Raw genomic sequence first — 27,245 nt, 5'->3', positions numbered from 1 at the left:
GCCTGTTCGCATGATCATGGAGGGGAAAATAAGCCACAGTGGTTATACTTCCTGTGGAAGTATAATATAGCCACGGGCTATACTTCCTGGAAGATGGGCTGTTGGCAAGGGACGGGTTGCACCTCACAAAGGATGGGAAGAATGAGTTTGGCCACAGCATGAAGAACTTCATCAGGAGGGCTTTAAACTGAATCCTACGGGGAAGGGAGATGTAATGTTGGGGGTAACAATGGACGTAGGCGCATGCACTGCAACGGAGAGAACAGCTCTGATAGCGCCCACTGTGTCTTCAGACACATGTAGGAAGAAGGCCAGACTATGAAGCACATGGTCTTCGATGTCTATATACTAATGCCCAGAGTATGGGAAACAAACAGAATGAACTTGAACTCTTAATACAGGAGGGAAATTATGACTTGATAGGTATAACTGAGACTTGGTGGGATGACTCTCATGACTGGAATACAGCAATTGAAGGATATAACTTGTTCAAAAAGAACAGGAGGAACAGAAAGGGAGGTGGGGTTGCACTGTATGTGAAAAATACATATCTCTGCACAGAAATACAGGAGGATGAGCTTGGTAGCCCCATTGAGAGCATCTGGATCAAAATAAATGGAGCAAAGCATAAAAAGAACCTGGTGGTCGGAGTCTACTACCAGCCACCCAATCAAGGAGAAGACGAGGATGAAACTTTTGAAAAGCAAATAGCCAATGTTTCAAGGAAGCATGATGTAGTAGTAATGGGGGATTTCAATTTCCCCGATATTTGTTGGGAGACAAATTCTGCAAAACATGGCCCCTCCAGGAAATTCCTGACTTGTGTGGCAGATAACTTCCTCCTACAGAAAGTAGAGGAAGGAACTAGAGGATTGTCTATCCTTGACTTGATCCTAACCAACAGAGATAACTTAGTGGATAAAGTAGCAGTTACAGGAACTCTGGGGGAAAGCGACCATGTTGTACTTGAGTTCTTGGTTCTAAGGGAAGTAAAAGCCGAGTGTAGTCAAACGCGTACCCTGGATTTTAGGAAAGCTGATTTTAATACACTCAGAACAATGATCAGTAAGATCCCATGGCAAGCGATGCTAACGAGAAAAGGAGTCCAAGATGGGTGGGAGCTTTTAAAAAAGGAAATTATCAAGGCACGATCACAAACAATTCCAACAAGAAGAAAAGGTGGAAGACAACACAAGAAGCCAATGTGGCTTCACAAAAAGCCTAGGGATGACCTGAAGACAAAAAAGGACACATATAGGAAGTGGAAAGAAGGCCAAGTAACAAAGGAAGAGTACAGGCAGGTAGCGCAGAATTGCAGGGATGGTGTCAGGAAGGCTAAAACTGAGAACGAGCTGAGGTTAGCGAGGGATGCTAAAAACAACAAAAAGGCTTTCTTCAGCTACGTGCATAGTAAAAGGCAGAGCAAAGAAATGGTGGTTCAGCTATTAAATAAGGATGGCAAAATGATAAAAGATGACAAAGAAAAGGCAGAGGTGCTCAATTCCTACTTTGGCTCAGTCTTCTCCCAAAAGAGGGTCTATGACCCCCCTGTCAAAGGCGAAGTACAGGCTGAAGGGGCAGGATTGCAGCTTGAGATCGACAGGCATATGGTCAAGGAACACCTAATTACTTTGAATAAGTTAAAATCTCCAGGGCCAGATGAACTACATCCTAGAGTAATAAAGGAACTGGCGGAAGAACTCTCAGAACCGCTGTCTATTCTCTTTGAGAAATCATGGAGGACGGGGGAAGTGCCAAATGACTGGAGGAGGGCTAATGTTGTCCCTATCTTCAAAAAGGGCAAAAAGGAGGAACTTGGGAACTACAGACCAGTCAGTCTGACATCAATTCCTGGGAAAATTCTGGAGCAGATGATATGCTGTAGACATCATATACCTCGACTTCAGCAAAGCTTTCGACAAATTGCCCCATGATATCCTGATGAGCAAACGAACTCAAAGTGGGCTAGATGAAACAACGATCCGGTGGATCCACAGTTGGCTACAGAATCGGACTCAAAGAGTGCTTATCAATAGGACCTTCTCAACGTTGGGAGAGGGAACGAGTGGGGTACCACAGGGCTCAGTCCTGGGCCCAGTGCTCTTCAACATTTTTATTAATGACTTGGAGGAGGAGGTGTAGGGAATGCTGATAAAATTTGCAGATGACACAAAATTGGGTGGGATAGCTAATAATTTGGAAGACAGAAACAAAATTCTAAGTGATCTTGATAGACTGCAGCGCTGGACAGAAAACAACAGAATGAGATTTAATAGGGATAAATGCCAAGTTCTGCACCTAGGAAAAAGAAACCAAATGCACAGTTACAAGATGGGGGATACGTGGCCCAACAACACTACAAGCCAGAAGGATCTTGGAATTGTTGTCAATCACAAGCTGAATATGAGCCAACAATGTGATGTGGCTGCAAAAAAGGCCAATGCTATTTTGGTCTGCATTAATAGAAGCATAGCTTCCAAATCCCGGGAAGTACTAGTTCCCCTCTACTCAGCACTGGTTAAGCCTCATCTGGAGTACTGTGTCCAGTTCTGGGCACCACACTTTAAGAAGGATGCAGACAAACTGGAGATGGTCCAGAGGAGGGCAACAAAGATGATCATGGGACTGGAAACAAAGCCCTATGAAGAGAGACTGAAAGAAATGGGCATGTTGAGCCTTGAGAAGAGAAGACTGAGGGGAGATACGATAGCGCTCTTCAAGTCCTTGAAAGGTTGTCATGGAGAGGAAGGCCAGGATCTCTTCTTGATCATCCCAGAGTGCAGGACATGGAATAATGGGCTCAAGTTACAGGAAGCCAGATTCCGCCTGAACATCAGGAAAAACATCCTGACTGTTAGAGCAATACAACAATGGAACCAATTCCCTAGGGAGGTGGTGGGCTCTCCCACACTGGAGGCGTTCAAGACGAGGCTGGACAGCCATCTGTCAGGGATGCTCTGACTTGGATTCCTGCATTGAGCAGGGGGTTGGACTCGATGGCCTTGTAGGCCCCTTCCAACCCTACTATTCTATGATTCTACGATTCCACATGTGCCTATTGCGTGTTGGGGGGATTAGCGTAATGACTGTCAGCAGTATGGCTTGTTGTGTTGTGTGAACCCAGCCAGGGTGGCTTGTGCTGTAAGCTACCTAGGACCCTACAACAGCCCATGGATTCTGGATGGCTTGTTACCCACGGCAACAAGCCACCTTCGCCTAGTTTGCATGACAAGCTGCACTGCTGAGGGTAATTATGGTAATCCCCCCAGCACGCAACACGCATACACAGAGGGAGTAATAAGTCACATTGGCTTATTTCCCCCTCTGTGATTGTCAAACCTGGTTAGTGTCACAGGTGCTCTCATGAAATGGTTGCCATGGGGACAGGTGCTTGCCTATGCACAAAATGGCTGCCATGGTGGGCATGGCCAGTCACACACACACACGCACACACACACTTAAAGAAGACAAAACTACAAGAAAAGTAACTCGGCCAAGTCCAAGGCAGAAACGGGTTCTGAGCTCTAAAACACAAGACCACTTTTTTGAACTAACCGTTTTCTGCTCCAGCACACGTTTCACAGAAGGCAAACTGATGAGGCTCAGAGACAAGTAACTTCCCCAAGCAACTGAGTACAAGGCAGAGGTGTGGTCTGAGCCCCAAATGCCTAATCGCATATTTGCCCACAGAAAGCACAACAGGCTACCCACTTTACAGAAGGCAAACTGGTGATGGTCAGAGAAACACAAAACACAGCAAAACATCCAGCCACACCAAAACAACCATCAGTGCAAAATACAAACACAATCACACATACAAAACCCAGGCAAAACATGCGCGCACCACCCACACACACGAGGTGCAGACAAAGCAAAGAACCTGGTGGGCACCAAGAGAGGTGTCCATGGGCATATTGTTGCCCACGAGCACCATGCTGGAGACATCAGCTTTGCTCTCTTTTCTCTCCCCCACTCCCCTGGGCTTCAATAAGAGAAGTGAGCCTGGAAGGGAGAAAAGTTCCTAGGACACCAGATAGTGAGAGAAATACGTCACAGGAGAGGGGAGGAATCACTTCCCTTACCTGTGAGTTTGCTTCTTGCCCTTGAAACAGACCCTCAGCCATCCACCTATTTTCTACATGACTGGGGTCCATCTGGACTGAAGGGTGTAGATCTGCTTAGGTTGGCCTCAGTCGCGTTGCATTCGGTGGGACTTGTTCTTAAAAAGCATGCTTAGGATGACAGCTAAAATGGGAATGTTTACATAAATGGAGGCAAAAAAGAAAGGAAAACAACCAGCACACCATCAGCATGATAGGCATCACAGCATGATCAACATTGATAAGACTTTATTCTTAATGGCAACAATGGTCAAGGGTTTGTAGTATGACAAATGGATTTGGAGGGTTATTTTTTTGCGCAGGGCTGGACAACTTGTGCCCCTCCATATGTTTGGGCTTACAATTTCCATCAGCCTTAGCCAGCATAGCCAAAAAGTTGTACTTCTGCAAACATTGGGGTTCCTCCAAGCCTGATGCTACCTCCCTCTTGTGTGTGGATGGTGCCATTTTGGCTACATAAAGATCCACACACACACCCTGAATGTTGGAAATAGAGAGAAATCTTGGTTGGCTGCAGCAAGGTAGTTCGTATGTTCCATTTCTCACTCACTCCTGCCACTGAGTTTTTTTATTATAGCATGGACCGTTATCTGAATTGAAATAATGGATTATTTTTTCCAGCAGCAGCCTCTGGTACTGTTGACAATTTCTAAATAAAAGCAGTCTCCTAATGCTCCTAAAGCTGTGGAAGACTAGAAGGAATATGGTGTGTTTAGGGTTGTCAGATCAAGGGTTTTAGAAAGAAAGATGTGTGTTTTATCATGGACCAGTTTGAAGCAGCCAGAGGCACGAAATGGTGATTGAGAAACAGTGGTTTACAGCATGGTTGCTTGATCTTGACAAAGGTTGTTAACTTGTCCAGCTATTTTCATTTCTGGTTCACTCCTTAAACTAGGGGTAGGCAAATTGTGGTCCTCCAGATTTTGTTGGACTGCAACTCCCATCAGCCAGAATGGCCAATGGTCATGGATGATGACAGTCGTAGTCCAACAACACCAATTCCAGTCTTGCCGTCAAACAAATTAGAGGCTGAAGTGAACTGAAAAGGTAGTTATCTCTCTGGGCAGAACCTGGCTACTGGAGGCAATGCTGGAACTACAGGGATACATACGTTAGGAAGGACTTGCAGTTGCTAAGCAACTACTTAACACACTCCCAGACTTTCTCAACATCTGGTTATATATCAGTGTTTCTTCAAGAAGTAATTCTGAGTCCAAGACAGAGAGACAGAGAGAATGAGAATATAGGCCACAGCAGAACTGTTATTTTCATTGGAAATCTCCATCACTAGACACAGTCACTGAAGCAGGGGTAGGATGTGAGAAGAGGACAAAGATATCTGAGAGCGCGCCTTCTCCCTTACCAGCCTGCCCGGTCACTGATATCATCAGATGAGGCGCTGCTGGTGATGGTGCCGCCTGGACCTGCGACCTGTTTGGAGTCCACTCGGAGGAGAGCCTTCAGTGTACTGGTTCCCCCTCTGTGGAACTCCCTGCTTCTTGACATCAGGAAGGCACCAATGTTATTTTGTTTTCAGTGCCTGCTGAAAACATTTTGTTTAAACAAGCCTTCCCTGACTGACTAGCCATGGTTTTATTGGCATAATTTGATTTTAAATACTTTAGGAGGCAATCCTAAGGACTGCTCCTTCACGCAGAAGCTCCTGAACTCGGAGTCTTCTGAGATTCCTATGCCCTGCCAGGCTGAAGCCAGCAGATGGAAAGAGCAGCAGAGGCAATCTTTGCCTCCTCATCCTCTGGTCATTTATACTTTCGTTGGACAGGATTTTCAGCCTGTCTAGCGAGGGTGCTTTGGAGGAAGAGGGAAGGAGGCTGGAGGAGGCTCAGGATAAATTGTATCCTGGCCTCTCCGGTCTCCTTCTCTCCTGCCCCCGCCCACTGGAATGTCTCCTTTTCCCCCTGTCCAAGGTTGGTTTTCTGACCTCGGAGAGGCAGCTGGTGCAGTTCTCTCCACGGCAGCGGCAAGGGGACAGAGTCGGATCTCCGACTCCCCCTTCCGAGGTCGGAGCGCTGTCTCAGACCTTGGAACGGGTCATCTGAGCCAGCCTGTGGTCCCTGGGACCCAAGGACCATAGAATTACTCTCTTAATTCTCTATTTTGATTCCCCTTTTTCCTTCCTTCTATTGTTCACTGCTAGGGAATCTTATTAGATATAGAGCTGTATATACGTCTTGTAAATAAAGAAAGAAAATGGGATCATGGGACTTAAATGATTGTTGTGGATTTATCTATTACATTTTTATGTCTCTGTTCCTCCAAAGAACCCAAAGCGCTGCAGATTCTCCCCCCCACTTCTGTGTGAGGTAGGTTAGGCTGAGAGAGATTGCCTGACTCGGGGGATGTGAACGCAGTCTCTGCTGGCCTAGTTATTGAGGCCCGGTGGGTTAACCTGTCAGCAGTGGCCCAACAGCATTACTTTGGACAGCTGGGCCTGCCATTGTAATTTTCCATAGTAATACAGGTTGAGCCTTCTCAGACCACTAGGCCAGATATCTTTTTTTTAAACAGAGGGCCCAGAGCAGACGTTAGTGGTGGGCCTTATTGAGTCACTGGAGTCCTGACACCTGCCCAAGGATGTTAGGCGCTGGTGCCCCGCCTGGCTCTCAGTGATGTGTGTGGAAAGAGGGTTTACCTAGTGCAAGGCCCCTGGTTCAAGGGCTGGTGGTTCAGTGTCCTGTAGGATACCTGTCAAGCCACCCACTGTACGGGATCAAGGGCACAGTGGTGGCTCTAGGTTTTTGAGGGCCCATGGGCAAGGCACTCTCAATGGGGCCCCCTCCCTCAGTGAGTCGACATTCTCACCAGCTGCTTTTACTCCTCCTCCTCTTTCTCACCATCGCTGCCACTTGCTTCCTTGACAGGCGCAGAGCCAGTGAGCATGTAGGCAGGGGCATCTACTGTTCCTCCTTCTCACCACCACCACTGTCTGCAAGGCTCAAAGGTAGGCATGGTAGGACACCTGCCAAGGGCCCACACCCCAGCAGGGGTCCACTGACAAGAGCCCCCTGGACTTGCTCTTCCTGTTCACCATTGCAGCCTGCTTGTTCGCCTGCCTCTCGCTCTGGCCCAGACAACAGTGGTGGCGGTGAGGAGGATCAGCGGATGCCATGGCCTACTTGCTCCCTGGCTCTCTGCCTGTCAGGCAAGCAAGTGGTAGCAATAGTGAGAAAGAGGTTGAGGAGCAATACCAGCTGGTGACAATGGTGGCAAGAAGATGGACTCACTGCAGGGGGTGGGGGCAATGAGGGTGTCTTGTCCAAGGGCCCTCTGAAAACTGGAGTCAGCACTGTCTGTGTCTGGGTCAGAATGACAGGCAGGTGAACAAGCAGATTGCAATAGTGAAGTGGAAGAGCAAGTCCAGGTGGCTGTTGCTAGCGGGCTCCTGCTGCAGTGGAGATCCTCGACAGGTGCCCAACTCTTGATACCAGCCCTGCTAGGGCAGGTTTTGTCCTCCCCACAGTTTCCTAAAAGATACAGTGCTTGGGGAGGGAGTATAGCTCAGCACATGGTTTGCAAGCAGAAGGCCCCAGGTTCAATCCCAGGCATCTCCAGTGAAAGGGATCAGGAAGGAGGTGATATGAAAAACCTCTTTTCTGTCTAAGACCTGGACAGCTATGGCGAGTCGGAGTAGACAGCACTGAAGGATCATTGCCTCCCATATATCCTTGCCTGGACCCTAAGATCATCTTCAGCGATTCTTCTCTGGGAACCCCTGCCAAAGGAAGCGAGGTGGGTGGCTACCAAGAAGAGGGCCTTTTCTGCTGTGGCACCACGGTTGTGGAATGAGCTTCCCAGAGAGCCTGGCCCAGTGCGTACATAGTGCTCTTTCTGGCGCTAGGTGGAGAACTTTTTATTTTCCCCAGGCATTTTAGTCTTTTAGCTCTGTGGTTTTAAATCTGTTAAGAAGCAATCCTATATCCCCTAGACAGCATCGGGGGACAAAGGATATTTCAGATTCCTGGATCTGAGGCTGGAGACAGTGCTCCGACCTTGAAGCCTGGCAACTGAGCTCTCTTCCCCTGCTCCCTCGCAGCCAGCGTGGAGAGAACTGCACCAGCTGCTTCTATGAGCTCAGAAATGTGAGCTTTTAGAGGGGTTAAAGGGGGGTGTCGGTGGACAGGGAGGGGAGGAGATTGGGGATGCAGGGATCCGAGTTATCCCCAGCCGTCCCCAGCCTCCTTCCCTTCCCCTCCCCGAAGCCTCTGCTAGACTGGCAAAAACAGTCTGCATTGGATTAATGTAAGCCTCCAAGTTCAGAGGCTGATGAGTACCCAGGGAGGATCCAGTAGGATTGTGCCCATATTTTATTTTAAATCTCTGTATTGCTGCTAGGTTGTATTTTGGTTTGGACTTTTTATACTGTAGTTTTAAATATGTAAATTTTATATTGTATTTCATAATGTATTTTGTGGTTTTAATTGTTGTGAACCGACCAGAGAGCTTCCGCTATGGGGGCGGGGGGTATAGAAATATAATAAATCAATCACTGGGCTAAAGCAGGGGTGGGGGACCTCTTTCAGCCCAAGTGCGGAATTCAATTTTGGAGGAGCTCTCAGGGTGGTATTTTTGGCCCCATCCACATACATTATGCTGGTATTTTGGCCCCATCCACATTCTAGTGGTGGATGGGGCCCAAAATACCAGCCTATTGTAGTTTAAAGGTCTTCCTGCCAGTAAGCCTTAGGAGAAGCATTTAGAAGCATTTTCACATTCAAACATTTTAGAATGGGAAGAAAACCCTGCAAAAGCTGGGAAACCACCAAATGATTGTTGGTTGGCGGGGGGAGGGGGGAAGTCAGGGGAAAAGGGGCGTGGTCATCTAGGGAACCCCAGGAGGCCAGATTGGGACCCCAGGTGGGCCGGATTTGGCCCACGGGCCTGAGGTTCAACATCACTGGGCTAAACAGACGAAACCTAGGGTATGTTTCCAATGGCCATGGCTGGCTGGGAATTATGGGAGTCGCAGTCCAACACATTTGGGGGGCACCAGCATGGGGAAGGGCTAACATATGCTATATAGATGATCCCTATATTTAGCCCTGGATAGGGCATTAAATTCATGGTCTGTGGACTTCTTCACCTGAGGATCAATAGTTATATTGACACTTCTTTGGCCAATTGAAATGCCTCCTGTCCCATTTCCAGTCTTCCTCACCTAGTTGTTATCCTTCCATCTTGGCTTGTAAAAGAGTGTGTGAATTCAAAGCCTCTGGTTTTTATTTGTTTTTCCCCCAGAGAACTTAGTTCAATTAAAAAAGAGATCTCAGCCAAGGTTCCCTGGACGTTCCCTCCTCTTTTCCATACACAGACTCACTGAACTCTATAAATAGTTTAAAGTAACCTTTGGGCTCTTGCAAACGTAGCTGCACCTATCATCAGTCAACTCACATGGACAGAACATGTCCTCTTCTGAATTCACAACACAGGCACCATCGATTGTTGTACCCCTATAACAGCAGGCGGCCAGAGCTCTATCAAGGGCCAGTACCAGCAAGCTTATGTACACCAGTTGCTGGGGAACATGGGCAGAAGGGTGCTGTTGCACTCATGTTCTGCTTGTGGGGTTCCTGTGGGCAACTGGTTGGCCACTGTGAACAGAATGCTGGACTAGATGGACCCTTGGTCTGATCCAGCAGGGCTGTTCTTACGTTCTTATGTAGGCGACCCAGGAGACTGCCTGGGAAGCTGTGCTTGGCAAATGCCTGTATTGAACTATCTCTGAGGCCTCCAGCGTGGTGCCCATGGGCACCAATATGCCCGCAGACACCTCACTTGGTGCCCTCCAGGCTCCCTGCCCCTCCTGATTTTTATTTTATTTCTTAAGATTTTGTAATTTTTAATTTAACTGGGAGGTTGCCATGTTGCAAAATGAAGTGCTGCCCTCCAGCACCATCTTTATTTGGGCTTGAAGGAGTGGTTTTGAGCTCAGACTCCACCTCTGTGTATACTTAGCTTCTTGGGCAAGTTACTTACTTTTGAGTTTCACTAGTTTCCTTTCTGGGAAATAAGTGTTTTGTGATCGGCCATGCCCACTATGGTAGCCATTTTATGAATGGGCAAGCCTCCGTCCCCATGGCAACCATTCTGTGAGAATGCCCATGATGCTTTCTCAAAATTCTATATTTGCCCACTGGCCCAAAAGGGTTGGGGACTACTGGAATTGTTTGTTTATGTAGCATCATCAATGTGCATAGAGCAAAAGAGGGCAGGTCCCTGCCTCAAGGAGGTTACATTCTGGAATTCAACACAGGCAGGGACATCAGGGGAAAGGGAAGGCAATGGAGACAGATCCAAAATGGGAAAGAATGTGCAATTATTTCAGTTACATGTGCCTAGGCTTAGGTACAGAGGAACGATCCCCTCCATGCTTCTCCTCCCCTGCTTTGGATAGGTAGTCGCCTCCGAGTTTGGAGGCAGCTGCCTATGATAGGACTGCACCCTTAGGGCACAGTCATATGCATGTTTAGACAGAAAAAAGTCCTACAATTCAAGCATTCCCCAGCCAGCATGCATAGGATGACACCCTGACATAACAAGGATAAACTGTATCTGCAAATAGGACATAAAGAAGCTGCCTTATCTAGGCCAGTATTGTCAATGCTGACTGGCAGCAGCTCCACCAGAGTTTCAGGCAGGAGGCTTTCCAGCCCTACTTGGAGATGCCAGGGATCAAACCTGGGACCTTCTGCATGCAAAGCAGGTGCTCTGCCACTGAGCCATGGCCCTTCCCTGTGTGTGAAAGTTATGAAACGGTCTCTATATTATATGCAATAAAAATTAGGTATTCAGAAACTGATTAAAAGGGGGAGGGGCACCAAAGGTGCTCCTTGCCTGGACGCCATTTGGTCCAGGGCTGATCTTGCTGCACCTAGGAACATCAGAAGTTGCCTTATGCTGAGTCAGACCCTTGGTCCATCTAGCCCAGTATTGTCGACACTGACTGGCAGCAGCTCTCCTGGGTTTCAGGCAGTGACTCTTTCCTAGCCCTACCTGGAGATGCCAGGTAGACCTTCTGCATGCAAAGCAGGTGCCCTGCCACTGAGCCACTGAGCTTTATAGAACTGAATTTCTTCACTTCACCCATAAAGCCCTTTATCTAAGATGGTGAGCGTTTCCAGACGAGGCTTTTATGGTGTGATTGCCCTGCCTCATTCACAGAATTTTACAAGGGGTCGAGACATTGTCGTCTTCAGGTTGTAACCCTCCCGTGTTTTCCCACTGCTTCTTCCGTCTTTTTTCTTACCACAGAAAACCCGTTGAAGAGGGGAAGATAGAACAGTTGCACAAGGCCTTCTGTCTGGTAGCATTAGGAGCCTTCCCTTTGGAAGCAGCCTCAGTCTTACACAATTTACTTCATAAATTTTGTATAATTGTTAAAGGACCCCTTCGTTTGCATCCAGGCCCAAAGGGACAAATAGGCAGAGGATGCTGACGCCCTCAGACAGTGGTGCCACGAGGGTAGGATTTAGGGGCAGATGACAGAGCCCTACTTTGCAGACTGAGCAGGAGGGTACCCAGGTACAGCAGGGCTGGATTATCACATGTTGAAGTAAGTGAAGTAATTCATATTACCATCTAAAGAGCCCTCCCACCCCCAGCTATTAAACGTGCAATCCTATGCATGTTTAGACAGAAAAAAGTCCTACAGTTCCCAGCATCCTTTTTTTACCAGCACACAGAGCAAGGTAAGCAGCCGATGAGACAAATGTTATGCTGATGGGGGAGTTCCAAAACAGCCTCAGGTCCGGCTGAGTGGGAATTTTCAGCATCAGCCAACAAGGCAAGTCTGAAAACAAGTCAAGCCACATATATGTGAGACTTCCCCCTTCACATGCTTTAATAACCCTCAGACTGTCAAGGATGCATTTCCAGTAGCAGCCAGGAATGTATTTACAGGTATCAAAGGGAAGCTGTATTTGACAGTATAGTTAATTTGTGCTTATCTTGATTACCCATGTGATGTTTTGCTACATTTTCTCTTTTGATGCATTTTGTCAAGGATCTCAGAGAGGGAAAGGTCAACAGCAAATCATATCTTATTTACACATACACTTTATGAAAGCAATAAAGAACTGCAACTCACAGGCGATCAAAATATTCTGGATATAACCATTAGAGAATGACTAGACCATATAGTTATGCTTATCCTTATTATTACACTATTAATGTGCATGACACTTTACAAAGTATTGGAAGACAGCTCCCTGCCCTGAGGGGCTTACCATTGAAAATTTGACAGAAGAGGCGACAACAGAGATAAGGGGGGAAACAGAGGCAGAGGTAAATGGGGATGAATGCTGTCATGCTCTCATCGCACTTCTCTATATGGCGAGATGTTCCAGGAGTGCAGCACTTACAAAGGTTTGATTTCCTTTTGAAGGAAGTCACTGGAGACTTAGTGGGGCTTTGTAATATCTGCATGTATTTACAAATATGCTGGTGGAACGTAGGTGCAGGAACACGGCTTAAACCAGGTGTGTTGACCCTCTTTCAGCCCCAGGGTTGAATTTCATTTTGGAGATGCTCTTGGCAGCCGGATTCCAGTGGTAGGCGGGGCTGAAGACAAACGGGGCCGGGCTAAAATATCAGCATATTTTAGTTTAAAGCTTTTACTGGCAGTAACTCTGGGATTTTCTACATAACGCTTTTAACCCACTGCTTTACTGAGGCTTCTTCTTCGGATTCTTTGTGAGATTAAGTTCTGCTCCCTTCTGCATGTTTTTAATGTGTTTTTTTCCCCTTTCTCCGCCTTTCTTTCTTTCTTTCTTTAATTTATTAATCGCCCATCTGGCTGGTCACCCAGCCACTCTGAGCGATGTACAACAATAAAAACAGATCATACAATAAAATTCAACGTTAAAAACATCACATTTCTAAAATTACCCTAGCCCACCCCAAATGCCTGCCTAAACAACCACGTTTTTAATGCGTGGCGGAAGATCATTAAAGAGGGGGCATGGCAGAGTTCCCTAGGGAGGGAGTTCCACAGAGTGGGGGCCACCACAGAAAAGGCTCTCTCCCTTGTCCTCACCAGCCTAGCTGTCCTGGCTGATGGGACAGAGAGAAGGCCATCCGAGGCTGATCTTATTGAGCGACCTATTTGGTGTTGCTGGAGGCGCTCCTTGAGATAGGCTGGGCCAGAACCGTATAAAACCGTAGGGTTTTAAAGGTCCAAACCAACACCTTGAATTTGGCCCGGAAAACAACTGGTAGCCAGTGTAGCTCCTTCAACACTGGAGTGATGCGATCTCGCTGGCGGCTGCCTTTAATCAGGCGGGCTGCCACATTCTGTACCAGCTGCAGCTTCCGAACTGTCTTCAAGGGTAACCCCACGTAGGGCACATTACAGTAGTCTAAATGAGAGGAGACCAGGGCATGTACTACCGATGGGAGCAGATGGTCGGGAAGGTAGGGGCACAGCCGCCGTATCAGATGGAGTTGATACAGTGCTGTCTGGCTCACAGCAGACACCTGAGCCTCCATGGACAGCTGGGAGTCTAAGATGACCCCCAAGCTGCGGACTTGGTCTTTCAAGGGTAACCGTACCCCATTCAACACCAGGTAACATCCCCCAACCTCCTCTTTTCTCCCACCAAAAGTACCTTGGTCTTGTCAGGGTTCAGCTTTAGCTTGTTCCTCCCCATCCAGCCACTCACCATCTCCATACATTTGGACAGAGATTCTACGGCCAACCTTGGTGAAGATTTGAACGAGAGGTAGAGCTGCGTGTCATCCACATACTGATGACACTGCACCCCAAACCTCCTGATGATAGCCCCTAGCGGCTTCACATAGATGTTAAATAGCATCGGGGAGAGGATGGAACCCTGTGGAATCCCACAAGTGAGTGGCCACGGGTCTGAAACCTCCTCTCCCAGTGCTACCCTCTGGTACCTGCCGGAGAGGAAGGGCCGGAACCACTGTAATACGGTGTCTCCAGTGCCCAACCCCTCCAGGCAGTCCAGGAGGATACCGTGGTCAACGGTATCAAAAGCCGCTGAGAGGTCGAGGAGAACAAGGAAGGAGCATTCGCTCCTATCCAGTGTAATATTCCATTACAAAAGCACAAGGTGGTGCTATGGTAGAGCAAAACCACACAAATACATGAGAGTTTCATGCTGCCTTTCACAGATATACCATATTTTTCTTGTTAGGAAAAAAACATGATAAAATGGTTGCAAACAATGGGAGAGGCCCTGGAGGATGACAACATCATGCAAAGCATCCGCAAAGTACCAAGAGTGAGGAATCACAAGCACACAATAAATGCCTCATGTAGAAAGGTTCTAAGCTATAGGAGAAACATTTTAAGCTTTTAGAATGGGGAAAAAATGGCACAAAATCTTTTCGCTGGGGGAAAGAGGGTGGGGAAAGTGGATGTGGCCTTTTGGGGAACCCTGGAGGGCCAGATTAGGATCCTACCCTTGGTTTAAACACTCCAACAGTACATAAATGCTTGCTGCTTATGTGTGTTAAAGCACAAAGCAACATTAAAAAGATTCAGAGAGAAGAAAGAAATAGGAAGGAAAAGGGGAGGTGAGTGGAAAAAATGTATAGTAAAGAGCAAAAATGCACCATATGTAAAATATCAGTCATTCCTCTTAAATAGTGATAGAGGCCAGACAGTGATGGAGAGAGACACAGTCAATTAAAAGTTTAGACAAATGAATACAAGACGATAAGAGGTGTACTCTTGAGTCTCTTTTTGGTATATAATGGACTCTTGAAATGCCAGATTTTATGTCTGTGTATTGACTGAGGGGGAATATGGATGTTTCCTTCTGTGTTGGGATCAGTCTCTTGGCCACTAAGGTTATTAACCTGTAGATTTTCCGCTCTTAAGATAACTATTCCCCTCATTCTTATTTCAGTAGGTTGAATGCTTAGCCACATCTAGTCACAGGTAGTTGCTAATTTAGCCTGCAAGAGAAGTGGAAGCCCTACCACTAGGCAGAGTGAGGCGGTCGCCTCAAGCAGCAGATGCTGGGTGATGTGGAGGGGTGGCAGCGGCAGCCCCCTTGCTGTTCCCCTCTGTTGGAGGACAGAGCTGTGTGTTCCAGGCAACCTGCCCTGCACTCCCCACAAGCTAGGCTGCTGCCCTGAGGTGAGGTGGAAGATGCTGTCCCCTCACCAGTGTTGAAGTAAGATCCAACTGCCAATCCAGTCAGCTTGTTTCCTGAGGTGCCTCAGGAAACAAAATGTCCCTGGGCTTGCCCTGAAAGAAATCATATTATGTAGGCTCAATTGTGCTGCACCAAAGTGATTTATGTCTTGTCTTTCCAGCATATATTTTCTTAAATTAGGTTATTGTCTTGGGGGGCACATTTTGTAGCAGTCATCTCAAGCAGTTTGTGATGAGGACGGATCTACATGTAATAATAAACCAATAAACCTATTGATTTATTTTATTTATTTACTGTACTTTTAAACCACCCAATAACTGAAGTTCTCAGCGGAGAGTACAATACAATAAAAACAGAAAATACCAATATTAAAACAAACAAAAATAAAAACAGCCCCAAATAAAACCAGGATAAAAGCAGCAGTAAAGAATAAAAGCATCTCAGCACATAAAATCAAATCAAGACCAGCAGCTCAATAAAATACTAAATACACTAAAAGCCTAATAATTCATTCACTTGCTACAGATCTTTTGGCGACTTCTAGCCCTCCCCTTTTCTAAGACTCTAGGTCTCTGTGTTCTCTCACCACATCCTCTTGTCACGTGCAACCCACATGACGCTGAGTTCAGCAGACACTCAGCATAACGTGCAAGCCTCAGGATGAGCAGACAGAGAAGCAAGACAGATGGTTAAGCTGGTGGTTCTCAACCCCCCTCTCTGACCAGATCCAGCTTTGTCCCATCCTATGCCCCACTTACCCCTACAATTTGGGTCACTATATTTAGCCTGCCTACCCCACCCGCATGTGGCTAAGCTGGGCAGGATCAGCAATGTACTCCTGAACTTCCCGTCCTTCATCTCCTTCTCCCCGCTCCCCCAACTTGTTCTCATTAATACATCAAAGATGAATCCGTGTTGAGACCTCCCAGGCGGGAAACAGAACTGAATGTGAAAAGAAGACAGTGAAAATGGGAAGTGAAAGTCTTTGCTCACCCACCCCTATGGAAACTGGAGCCAGGGAAGGAATGAAACCATATCTACTGTATGTGCAGAGTTGCCTTCTTGAGAAGGCAAGGTGGACAAGGGTGGGTGGTCCTGGCCTACACATGATGAAGTAGGTGGGAGAGTTCTGAAGTGGTAGATTGGACTGTACCACCTCAGGCTACAGGTGAGAGATCAGTTGTTCGAATGCTCCCAGCAAGTAGAAAATGAGCAGGGAAGAGAGCAGTCTTTTTTTTTTTCTCCCTGATGTGCTAGGTAGGCCCTGATGGGTAAAAACAGTTGAAGATAATGGGCCATTCTAAAATGGCACTCCATTTGTTGGCTTAAGGTGGTAGAGTCCCCTCTACCAACTGAGGATTCTACTGCCTCACTCTTCTTCATGGGTGGTGCCCAGCCTCAGTCCCATGGAATCAATGGAATTTGCATCTAAGGGCGCAATCCTATGCATGTTTAGACAGAAAAAGGCCTACAGCTCCCACAGTGCTGGGAGCTGTAGGCCTTTTTTCTGTCTAAACATGCATAGGATTGCACCCTTGTCATCCTTCCCCAACCTAGTGCCCTCCAGATTTTTGGGGCTAAAACTCCCATGATCCCTGACAATTGGCTATGCTGGCTGTGGCTGCTGGGGGCTGTAGTCTAAAATATCTGGTAGGCACCAGGTTGGGGAAGTCTGAGATAAATAATCTTTCATAGGTTAGGCTGCCTGGAATGCCCCTCAGATCAGGTTCCAAAAATTTCTTTATTAAAGGAAATTCTTGGTTTCATGATCCAAAACTTCCAAATGATGCTTAGAACATCTTGTTTTTAACTTACTCATGGAAGAGTTAGAAGCAAGACATTCTAAGAATCAACTGGAAGTTTTGGATGAACGGAAAAATATCCCTTGATAAAGCAATATTCTCAAAAGGTGCTGGGAACTACGAACATCTGTACAGCTATCTCTTTTGTCTTATTTTAGCTTATACAGCTGTTGTTTTTTTTTAACCCTTTTTGTCGTTATTTTTAAAATATGCACAGATAGCACATTCTCAGTCATGTCATCTCATCAGGAACCTTTTGGGAGACTTCCCTAATCTTTTGTTACTAACTCGATTCCATCCTGTAGTCTTGTCTGAGAGGCCAGGCTGCCTGTACCCTTTTCCCCCACCCCTCTCCAAAATGACCTCGTATAGAATTAGTCTTTTGGGAGAAGGGGAAACGAAACTTCCAGATCTAACTGGCGACTGGGGCCGATGACTCTGAGAAAGCGGATTTCTCATTTTGCTAAAGCTACACGATGTCCGCCTCCCCACCCCCCTCGGCCTCAGTTGCATCAGCTAGTTCTTTTTGAGGGGGTAGCGGTAAATTGGCGGAACAGCCTCAAGGCCCTGCGCGCTTGAGAACAATAACAAAGTAAGGGGAGGGGAAGTGAGAGGCGCCTGTTCTGCTGAGTCATCCTGAGATGTCTCCTTTTGTGTCAGCGTGGGTAGAAAGAGGTGTTTTTGCCGAGTCACGTTAATGTGGAAGGAGCGAGAAGGAAAGGTCTATGAGATGAGGCTAAGGCCACAGCAGCCGCTTATTTCTCGTGTTAATAAGGATCCTGCCATTTACAGTTCTGGAAAGACACTCTGGAATGAAGATCGCCTGTTTTCCGCTTCAAGCTTAGCTAATTGACTTCACTTTGATCAACTGTAGATTTTGTGTTGATTTTGTTATAGTTACTTACCCTATTTATATGGCCACCCATCAACATATTTTATCTGGATGCGTTAAAGAACAGAATAAAATACAGTATTTAAAATTAACTGAAGGTTCGCCTGTCTTACTATGAACCTTCCTTTGTAGGGAAGGCCTTGTGTTGATGGCCTTGTAGGCCCCTTCCAAACATACTATTCTATGATTCTACTATTCTATGATTCCCCATGTATTAAGATCCGCAGAGAGGCCCTCTTGAGGGCCGCATTACCCACAGAGGCCCGTTTGTCGGGCTGGCATGAAAGGGTTTTCTCCTTTGTTGCTCCCTCCCTGAACAGTTTGGCCCCCGCTCTCTTGGCCTTCAGAAAGGGTGTAAAGATTCATCTTTTCAATTTAGTCTTTTAAAATGTGTGGTCTTAAGGTTTTTAATATTATTGGGTCCCCCCGCCTTGTTTTAAGCTGTTATTGTTTTAAAATGTTGTACACCACACCTTGTAGCCTTTTTAGCAGATGAGGCAGTATACAAATGTTAATAACAACTACAACAAATACAGTAAAATGCAACGTTAAAAATCCTTTTTTGTAGCAGAAAAATAGGGGCAGTTCAAAGCTTGTCTTCTTAAAAAGTTAATTCAGACTGACTCAAGGGTAAATGTGTATAGGATTGCAGACTTAAAGCTGCAAAATTGTATTTATGCTTAAGGCTGCAATCCTGTATACACACTAGGCCTACAGAACTTACTTCTGAGTATACACATATAGGTTTGCACTTTAAGTGGAAGTAAGCCCCCTAGAACTCAGTGGGACTTATTTCCAAGTCAGCAGCATAAAAAATATTCTCCAGGTCACATAAAATGCAAAGGCAACTGTGGTGGCCAAAGGAAAAAATCCAAAAGAAAAATGCTAAAATCCATATTAAAGTAATCAACCCCTTTCAATATAGTTTGCACAGTATTTTGTGATCTTTGAGTCGGTCTAATGAAAGTATTATGTTAATATGGATTTTAGCATTTTTTTTCTTCAGAATTTAAAATTGTTGGGTTGGATCTAGATTTAGTCATACTTAGAGTAGACCTATTGAAATCAATTGGACTTAAGTTACATCAATGGGACTAAGTCTGGATCCAACTCCATGTTGGATAACCGTATATCTACTTATCTAGGTGTATGTGTGTATGGGTTGGATCCAGACTTAAGACCCATCTCTTCAAGCAAGCTTTCCCTGACCCAGCTACATAGCAGAGCGTGCAGTGCTGATTAACATTTTTATTATTCGGTTGCTTTATTGTTACACTTCATTATTTTAATGATATATTTTATGTTCACCACTTTGATACTTCTGTAGAAAGTGGTATATACATTTGAGTAATAACTAATATAAGTGTTGAAATCAATGGGACTTACATTACTCATGACTAACATGAGTGCGATTGATTTCAGCGGCTCTCTTCTAAGCATGAATCATAGAATCATAGAATAGTAGGGTTGGAAGGGGCCTACAAGGCCATCAAGTCCAACCCCCTGCTCAATGCAGGAATCCATGACTAAATCTGGATCCAACCCACTGTATCTTTAATCATATTCAGCACAAATGCACCCCTCGGTAACACTAGCACACCTTGAGAGAGCTGTACATTTTACATATGAAGCCACAATTCCATTGAAAAATCCTCAGATCTTCACATTTGGGTCAAGACCCACAAAATCAGGGAGTTTTTAAGGTGCGTGGCTGACCCACCCCTGCTCCTCTGGGACAAGGGTTGCCAGCTGCAAAAGAAGACAGGGCTCCTGCCCCTTTAATAATTGTGTAGCTGTAGTTTCTCATGCAAGCTACACCTGCTGAAATTCCCTTTCCTATGCAATTATTAAAGTTTTTAAAATAACTGCCTTGTTATTTTGTTATCTTAGGACAACAGTGACACCACTCTTTTGGAGTTCTTGAAGTACTCCAATCAATCACTTAAAAATATTTTCTCAGGTTCTCAGCTATTAATTTTGGCATTAGTAAAATTTATTATCTCCACTGGGCTCTTGTGAGAGTCATCTTAGCCTTTTATCTTGTTTCTTTAGATGTGTGTTTGAGAGGAACACGTAATGTAGTGATTATTCATTAACAAAAAACTCCCTCTTCTGATGAAGTACAGAAACGACCATAAATTCCAGAGTAGTTCTCATCACTCTTGAATTATATTTTATTCTGTACAGTTATATCTAGGTGTATATGAGTATATATGCTATTGTTAATACCAAGAACCATTTTGAATTGTATCACTTGCAAGGATACTCATTACTGCTTATTATTGCTTATGATTATTTTCATGTGTTTAACAGTATTACTTTTGAATTAATTTATACTTGTATCTGAATGTTTTTGCGATTGTTAAGACTAGGAGACAGTTTGCAGTGTAATTACTTGCAAGGGACACTTCTACCCGTTACAGCCAGCCAATTGTAATATATTTCAATCATATTTGTATTGTCATATTGAGGGTCCATTGATCTGTTTGGTGTTCTTCCCTGGGGGTTTTCCTCCTTCTTGCTTTTTGTTTTTCTTGTTATTATTAAAGGGGCAACAGGAGGGCCTGGGCCCCCCTCGCGCCCGGCCATCGAGCCTAGGCTGGAGTCCCCCCTCCCTATGTGAATGAAGGGGGCGGGGCGTCGCCGTTGCACTCTCCGCACCGAGGGAGGGGCTCGGAAGAGCCTCCACCGCCAGCTATATAAGCCTCCACCGCGGCGCACCCCGCCTTAGATCCGAATACCGACTCTGGGCTTCGTTCCTTTGCTCTTGCTTCAACAGTGCTTGAACGGAGCAGGGTCGCGGCCGCCCCACCCTTGAGTCCTAAGCCTGCCAGCCCAGCCGAAGTCGATTTGCACCATGACCTCCCAGGTCCGCCAGAACTACCACGCCGAGAGCGAAGCGGGCGTGAACCGCTTGGTCAACCAGCTGCTCTGTGCCAGCTACAACTACCTGTCCTTGGTGAGTAGCAAGACGCCGAAGCCTTAACAAGCCGCTCAGAATGGAACTACTCTCTTATGTGCGATGGGTGTAGAGGCCTCCTTTTGCTTTTTGCAGGTACGTCCTAGTGCTGCCTTCCTGATGCCTTGGACTGCAACTCCCAGTATCCCCATGGGGATGCTGGGAGTTGCAGTCCAAGGCATCTGGAAGGCACCAGGCTGGGGAAGGCTTTGCTAGATGAAGCAAGTCAGGTGCGGTTTTGTCCGCGCGATGACGTAGTACCCCCCCCCCCCGGCAGCAGCATCTTCTATTGTATAGCTCAGCCATCCCCAGTCTTGCCCTCCAGATGTGTTGGACTACAGCTCCCATTGGTCCATGGCCAATAGGTATTGTAGTCCCAAACAACTGAAGACCACCACGTCATGGGAAGCTGGCATAGCATAAAGGATCTTGTGAGCACGGTTTCCTTCTCTTGATTTAGAAATCCCAAAATGGAACCTTTTTGGGATACCCTACATTCCTAGTTTTAGGCATGTCTTTTTATCTACCTCTCCAGGTGCCCCAGCAACTTAAATCTTTTTTGCGGCCAATTTCTAGCTCTTTTCAGTAAAGAGCAAAGGCATGAGATTAACCTACAGGTGACCATGCCTTCCAGCCCTTCTATCCCATGTACTTGGCATAATCCGTCATTTTGGGTGTGATGGAAAAGCCCCATCTTCCCAATGCTTGGCTGTTTAGTCAACTTATAAATCAGACCTTTGTTGGCTGGGGATGATGCGAGCTGTAGACTCAGGCCATTTGCAGTAGACCAGGTTGGGGGAGGCAAATTCTCCTTAATTTTGCTGCTAGCCGCTGCACAGAATGCTGCCTTTGTTTATCAACTGGCAAGCTCGCCTCTTCCTCCAGTGAACTGCATCAGCCACTGACTGCTTTGGATCTTCGTAATCACTGCTCTCCTTGCTTACTCCCAATCTGCTCTCCACCTGCAAATAGGGAGCAAGCTGCTCTTAGTGCCCTATTGACAGTAGGTACCGCACCCTGTTGCCCCCATTTTGTCCCCTCATGGTGTCGGTCATCTGCTGTTTCTTAACTCCAGCCTCCAAAGCGTCCCACACAACTTGGAGTTTTGGTGGCAAAGTCCACGCTGGTTCCTGTTTACCCGTTATTGCATTCCCTGGAGTGTTTGTGTGCATGGGTTTCTGAATAAACAAGACTACCAAAATGAAGTTAATGATTAAGAATTCCCACCCTTCTGCCTAAAGGCCTGCACTGGGGCGCCATCCAGTCTCTTGAACTCCTTTATCTGTAGGTCAAAGAGATGGGGATTAGGAGGCTGGCTTGAGGGGGTGGGCCAAGCAAGGACCTAATAGAAAAGAGGAAGTGGTTTGGGGGCAGGAACAACTATATTCGAAAGGCTTATTTGGATGCCAACTAGGCTTGGATGAAACCTGAAAGACCACCTCTGTGAAGGTGGCGCCTCCCTCAGCAGCCATTCCATCATACTGTAATCTCAGGGGAACCAGGGCCATTCCAGCAGCCCTGCTAAAAGACTGTTTTTTCCTCTCCCCTACCCATCCTATTTGCCTTGTGTGCTCTGTCTTCTTGGACTGTAAGCCTGTGGGCAGGGACCATCTTGTTGAACTGATCATTTGTAATCCACTCTAGGAGTCTTTTTGGCCAAAGAACAGGCTAAAATTAAATCTTAAAGATCTCCACTGTAATATTAAACCAGTTTCGGATAGACTCGTTACCATGGCTTCCAACCAAGGAATGCTGGCCAGTGTAGTTTTGGGAGGTTGCTAGCCACTTTATAGAGCTAGCACTACTGTAGAACTAAAATTCTGAGGTGGTTTGGGAGAATCCATGATGATAAAATGGGGAAGCTGACCTACCTTACAAGGGTGTTAGGAAGAATAATGAGGATCTCTGAAGTGCTGTGAACACTAATCCTGTACCCATTTACCTATGATTAAGCCATATGGAGCTCAGTTGGACTTGCTCCTGAGTAGATGTACATAAAGGATTTTGCTATTAAAAAGTTAATGCATTGGGTTATTTAGAAAGAAACTGGATTTAAAGAAAAACTAACCAAATTTAATTCATAGCAGTCTAATTAGGAAGGGATTATATTTTCAGGAATTCCCCTTTACCTCTCTGCTCATATATTAGTGGAACGTAGGAAGCTGCCTTGAGAGGTTTTTACCCTTAAAGACAGCATAAACATAGAATCATAGGGTTGGAAGGGGCCTACAAGACCATCAAGTCCAACCCCCTGAATCCAATCATTGGTCCATCTAGCCTAGTATTGTCGACACTGGCAGCGGTTCTCCAGGGTTTCAGGCAGGAGTGTTTCCAGCCCTACGTGGAGATGCGGGGGATCGAACTTGGGACCTTCTGCATGCACAGCGGGTACTCTACCGTTGAGCTTATACAGGTTGCTTTATTTTTTTTTTTTTTTACAGAGGTAGTAACGTAAAACAAACTGCATAGCTAGAAACCTTTATGGCATAAGCAAGCAGCAGCACAATCAGTAGAACAGCAGTTAATAAAGAGTTTACTTTCTCTCTCTCTCTCTCTTGAATTTGGTGCCTAAATAACACTAGTGAAGGCACCTCCTGAATCAGCTTAGGGAAAGTGCTCAAATGAGGGGTGCCTCCTCCCTCCCAGTCCCCTTTCCTTTTGTGTTGTGTCTTTTAGGTTGTAAGCCTGTGGGCAGGGGCTGTCTTATTTCTTAACTTTGCAAGCTGCCTTGGGAACCTCTTTTGGCTAAAGAGCAGGATGAAAATACTACAAATGAATAAATAAATAAATAAAGGTCTTTCCCCCAGTAGCTATCTGCATTATTAAAGAAAATTGGTGCACCCAGAAAACTTATTTCAAAATACTATTTTGGAGATCCAGCAAGATCGTATGCAGCTAATTCTTGCCCGAGCGTCGCCCAGCTCGCTACAGCTGGATGATTAGCATTTCCCACTTTCTCAGGAAAAAAAAATGTGCAGGGGTTTCCTTACTAAAGCGGCATTTAAAAGTTTCGTAGACATATGCTTGGTTCAGACATCACACCAAACTGCTGGTTTGTACTAACCATAGTCCAGAATCCAACCCATGATTGAGAGTTTATTGTCTGCTCTGGTTTTCAGTCCGTTCAGCACTGCCAATTGTATAGCTCAGGAGCCTCTGAAAGGCAAAGCAGCAGCTGTAACTGTGGATTGTCAGTCGGAAATCATGCCAAGCTATAACGCGCGAACCCATTTTGAGCTGTGGTCTTCTGATTTGCTGGCTAGTCACAAACTCATGGTTTTCTCTTTTTGGGCCATTATGCCAAACCATAAAAACTATACCAGACTTCCCCAACTGGGCACCCTTCAGGTATGCTGGACTACAACTCTCAGAATCTGGCTGGGGGATCTGGAGGGCACCAGGTTGGGGAAGGATAAGTTGCACACACTCATCAATTGTTGTTGGGCTGGATCCAGATTTGGTCATACTGCGGGTATTTGAATGCATTCAAATCAATCAATCTGAAGTTAGTCCACCAATTGTTTGGTGGTTTCTAGCTTTTGTGCAGTTTTTTTTCCCCATTCTTAGTGGTTGGAATGCCTCTCCTCAGGCTTAGTAAGCTTGAAGCTGTTATTTATAAATTTATAAATAACTTGTGCTGTTATTTTTGGCCTTGCCCATTTTTCTTTGGCTCCACCCCTTTGCCTTAAGCCCCACCCACCACTGGAATGCATCCCCCCCCCAAAGTTTCTCTAAAATGGAATTTGGCTCTTGGGCTGAAAGAGGAACTGCACCTTGTCTTACAGTGACAGACCTGTGAATTTGGGGGCATCTTATTTCCCACCTCTGCTGTTGTTTTGAGTGAACCCGGATCCAAACGTTCACTTTCCTCTTCTCCCTTTCTTCCAGGGTTTCTATTTCACCCGGGACGACGTGGCTCTCTCCAAGTTTTCGTCATTCTTCCGGCACCTGTCTGAGGAGAAGCATGAGCAAGCGGAGAAGCTCTTGACTTTCCAAAACCGCCGTGGGGGTAGAGTTGTCCTGCAGGATATCAAAGTGAGAAGGGAGGGGAGTGTCTTGGCGGGAACAGGGTGTTTGGTGGCTCCGATATAATGGCCATGGTGGTTATTAGAGAAAGGGGAGGGGAGCAGGGGTTTCTGGGAAAGGGGAGGGATTAAAACTGGAAGCCATGATGAAATCGTCTCTGAACCTCAGGAGTTGTGAACGGGCGGAGAAAAGAAAGCCTAAACCAGGGCATGGTGATGGCCAAAGTTTGAGATGGAGATACTGTGTTTGGGGGGTATTTCACCCAGTATAACCAGGCCATTGGCCACACTGTTAGGGATAATGGGAGTTTTCGTCCAGTGCATCTGGCGGGCACAAAGTTGGGGAAGGCTGTCTCAGTCTTGCCGAGCACCACACTTGAGGATGGGGAGGAATTTTAAATCAGTTGAGATTGGCTAGAACAGATCCTATGTTTTTCTTCCCCTTGCAACAAAGAGCAGAGCCCTTTGCACTGTTAACAACTTCCCTGTATAGTGTACCAGTATGTCTGTCTGTGACATATGTTGTGCTTTGGATTGTATTCCCCCCCCAAAAAAAAATCAGGCTCCTTTTCTTACATGGAGGTCCAGGTAGTCTCCCACCCAAAGCACTAATCAGGTTCCTGCTGCAGCATGGCTGGTTGGGGAATGCTGGGAATTATAGTTCCACACATATGGAGGGCACCAGGTTGGGGAAAGCTGCTATAGCCATCAAGTGTTCCCAGACTATTCACATCACACTGTCCTGCACATCTCAGTGCAGAGTGTTGGCTGCTATGAACTGAAGTGCATGGATGAAGTTGGGAAGACCAGGACCTGCCACAAAATGTTGCCGTGTGTCATCTTATAGCAGGAGTTCTCCTCTTCAGGGTGGCAGCCATCACGCCTCCTCCAGTTTTAACAAGCTCACAGAGGACATTCCAAATGTCCAAGATGGAGAACTTCTATTTTTCTTTTTCCAACTGACACGCAACGTTTTGTGGCTACTGAGCATTGTCAATCCTCTTGTTCTAGTTTTTTTTCACGTCATGCTTCTTAAAGTTGCCCCCAAGGATACCTCCCCTCTTGTTCTCAGTGGCTCTGCTTCTGTTGGCACTTGCCCTCTGAATTTGTTAGTATCGGGAATGATAATACAGTGTTGACTTTGAAGGTGTATGTTGCAGAACAGGATGGAAAGACCAGTAGTTGGGAATGCTGGGGCATAAGGGAATGAACAAGGGTGGTGCAGTTGGCACACTGGCTTATTGTCACTCTCCACTACTCCAGAAACCAGATCAGGATGAATGGAAGAATGGAGCTGCTGCCATGGAGGTTGCCCTTCAGCTGGAGAAGAGTGTGAACCAGGCTCTGCTGGAGTTGCACCAGATTGCTACACGCCATACAGATCCCCATGTAAGTATTGCAGAAGAAAGTTAGCAAGGTTAGGTTCAGGATCCTTTTTTGTTCATTCACTTCCTCAAAATTGCAAGTGTCTGAGAATGTTTACTTTGTGCTTTTAACTGAATTTTGGGGCCATCTGTTCTACAAATGTGCATAATTTTGATGGTGGCAGATTAAAATACTTCTACAAAATACCATCTCCTTGAGCTGTCAAGAAATTCATAGATTTGTGTACAGATTTTTTAAGGGCGAGAAACTTGCCTCTCACTTTAAAAATAATGATTACTGGGCTGCTGAGCTTTTTGTGCCCAATACCATTTTCTGTATTTGCATGGTATGATCGTGAGTTGCATGATTTTAAATAGAAGATGGCCTTCTGTCAGAGATGCTGTAGCAGTGGATTTCCTACATGGGGAGAAGGGCAGGACTAGATGACCTTCAAAGGCCCTTCCAACATGTGATGCTATTGTAGGATGTCTAAGTGATCTTGAGTAGAGTCCAAGGGGAGTGGGGTTTAATACATGAAGGCCCTTCTGTGGAGTTAAGTTTCTATCTCTCTTCCCCCCCTCCCAGCTGTGTGACTTCCTGGAGACTCATTACCTTAATGAGGAGGTGAAGCTGATCAAGAAGCTGGGTGACCACGTGACCAACCTGAAGCGTGTGCGTGCCAGTGAGGAAGGCCTTGGTGAATACCTCTTTGAGCGCCTCACCCTGGGCGAGTCCAGCGACTGAGCCTTGAGCTGCTGTCTCCCTCCCAGCCCCAGCTGCCTTGTTCTCCAAATGTGTTGGTGGCTTGTTCAGCCTGTATCAAAAGCTGGCTGCTCAATAAATAAGGGCCTCTGTACCCCTGTCCATCTTTGTTTCTTTCTGGGGGAGGGAAGAGTTGTCTGTAACTGGCATTAAATAAACTTGGCATTAAGCACTA

At 46.2% G+C, this 27,245-nt stretch overlaps 1 protein-coding gene across 1 annotated transcript; it reads left to right on the top strand.

The window, feature by feature from the left end:
• Positions 1-20,688: 20,688 nt before the first annotated feature.
• On the top strand, positions 20,689-27,245 carry LOC146341991 (ferritin light chain, oocyte isoform-like). Its single transcript, XM_084805407.1, has 4 exons — positions 20,689-20,918; positions 24,807-24,953; positions 26,207-26,332; positions 26,894-27,245. The coding sequence occupies exons 1-4, from the start codon at positions 20,817-20,819 to the stop codon at positions 27,050-27,052; spliced, it is 534 nt and encodes a 177-aa protein (XP_084661533.1). The 5' UTR covers positions 20,689-20,816; the 3' UTR covers positions 27,053-27,245.

This window comes from Heloderma suspectum, chromosome 6 (genome assembly GCF_057233095.1).
Source record: "Heloderma suspectum isolate Gila_16-S chromosome 6, 16-S_ref, whole genome shotgun sequence".
Lineage (NCBI taxonomy): Eukaryota > Metazoa > Chordata > Lepidosauria > Squamata > Helodermatidae > Heloderma > Heloderma suspectum.
Note: the sequence above shows the minus strand (reverse complement) of the source record. Positions and strands in the feature narration are given on the sequence as shown.

Coding starts and splice junctions, on each gene's coding strand:
- LOC146341991 (XM_084805407.1), top strand. CDS start 20,817: ATGACCTCCCAGGTCCGCCAGAACTACCACGCCGAGAGCGAAGCGGGC. Junction 24,954..26,206: donor TTGTCCTGCAGGATATCAAA/GTGAGAAGGGAG, acceptor CCACTACTCCAG/AAACCAGATCAGGATGAATG. Junction 26,333..26,893: donor CACGCCATACAGATCCCCAT/GTAAGTATTGCA, acceptor CCCCCCTCCCAG/CTGTGTGACTTCCTGGAGAC.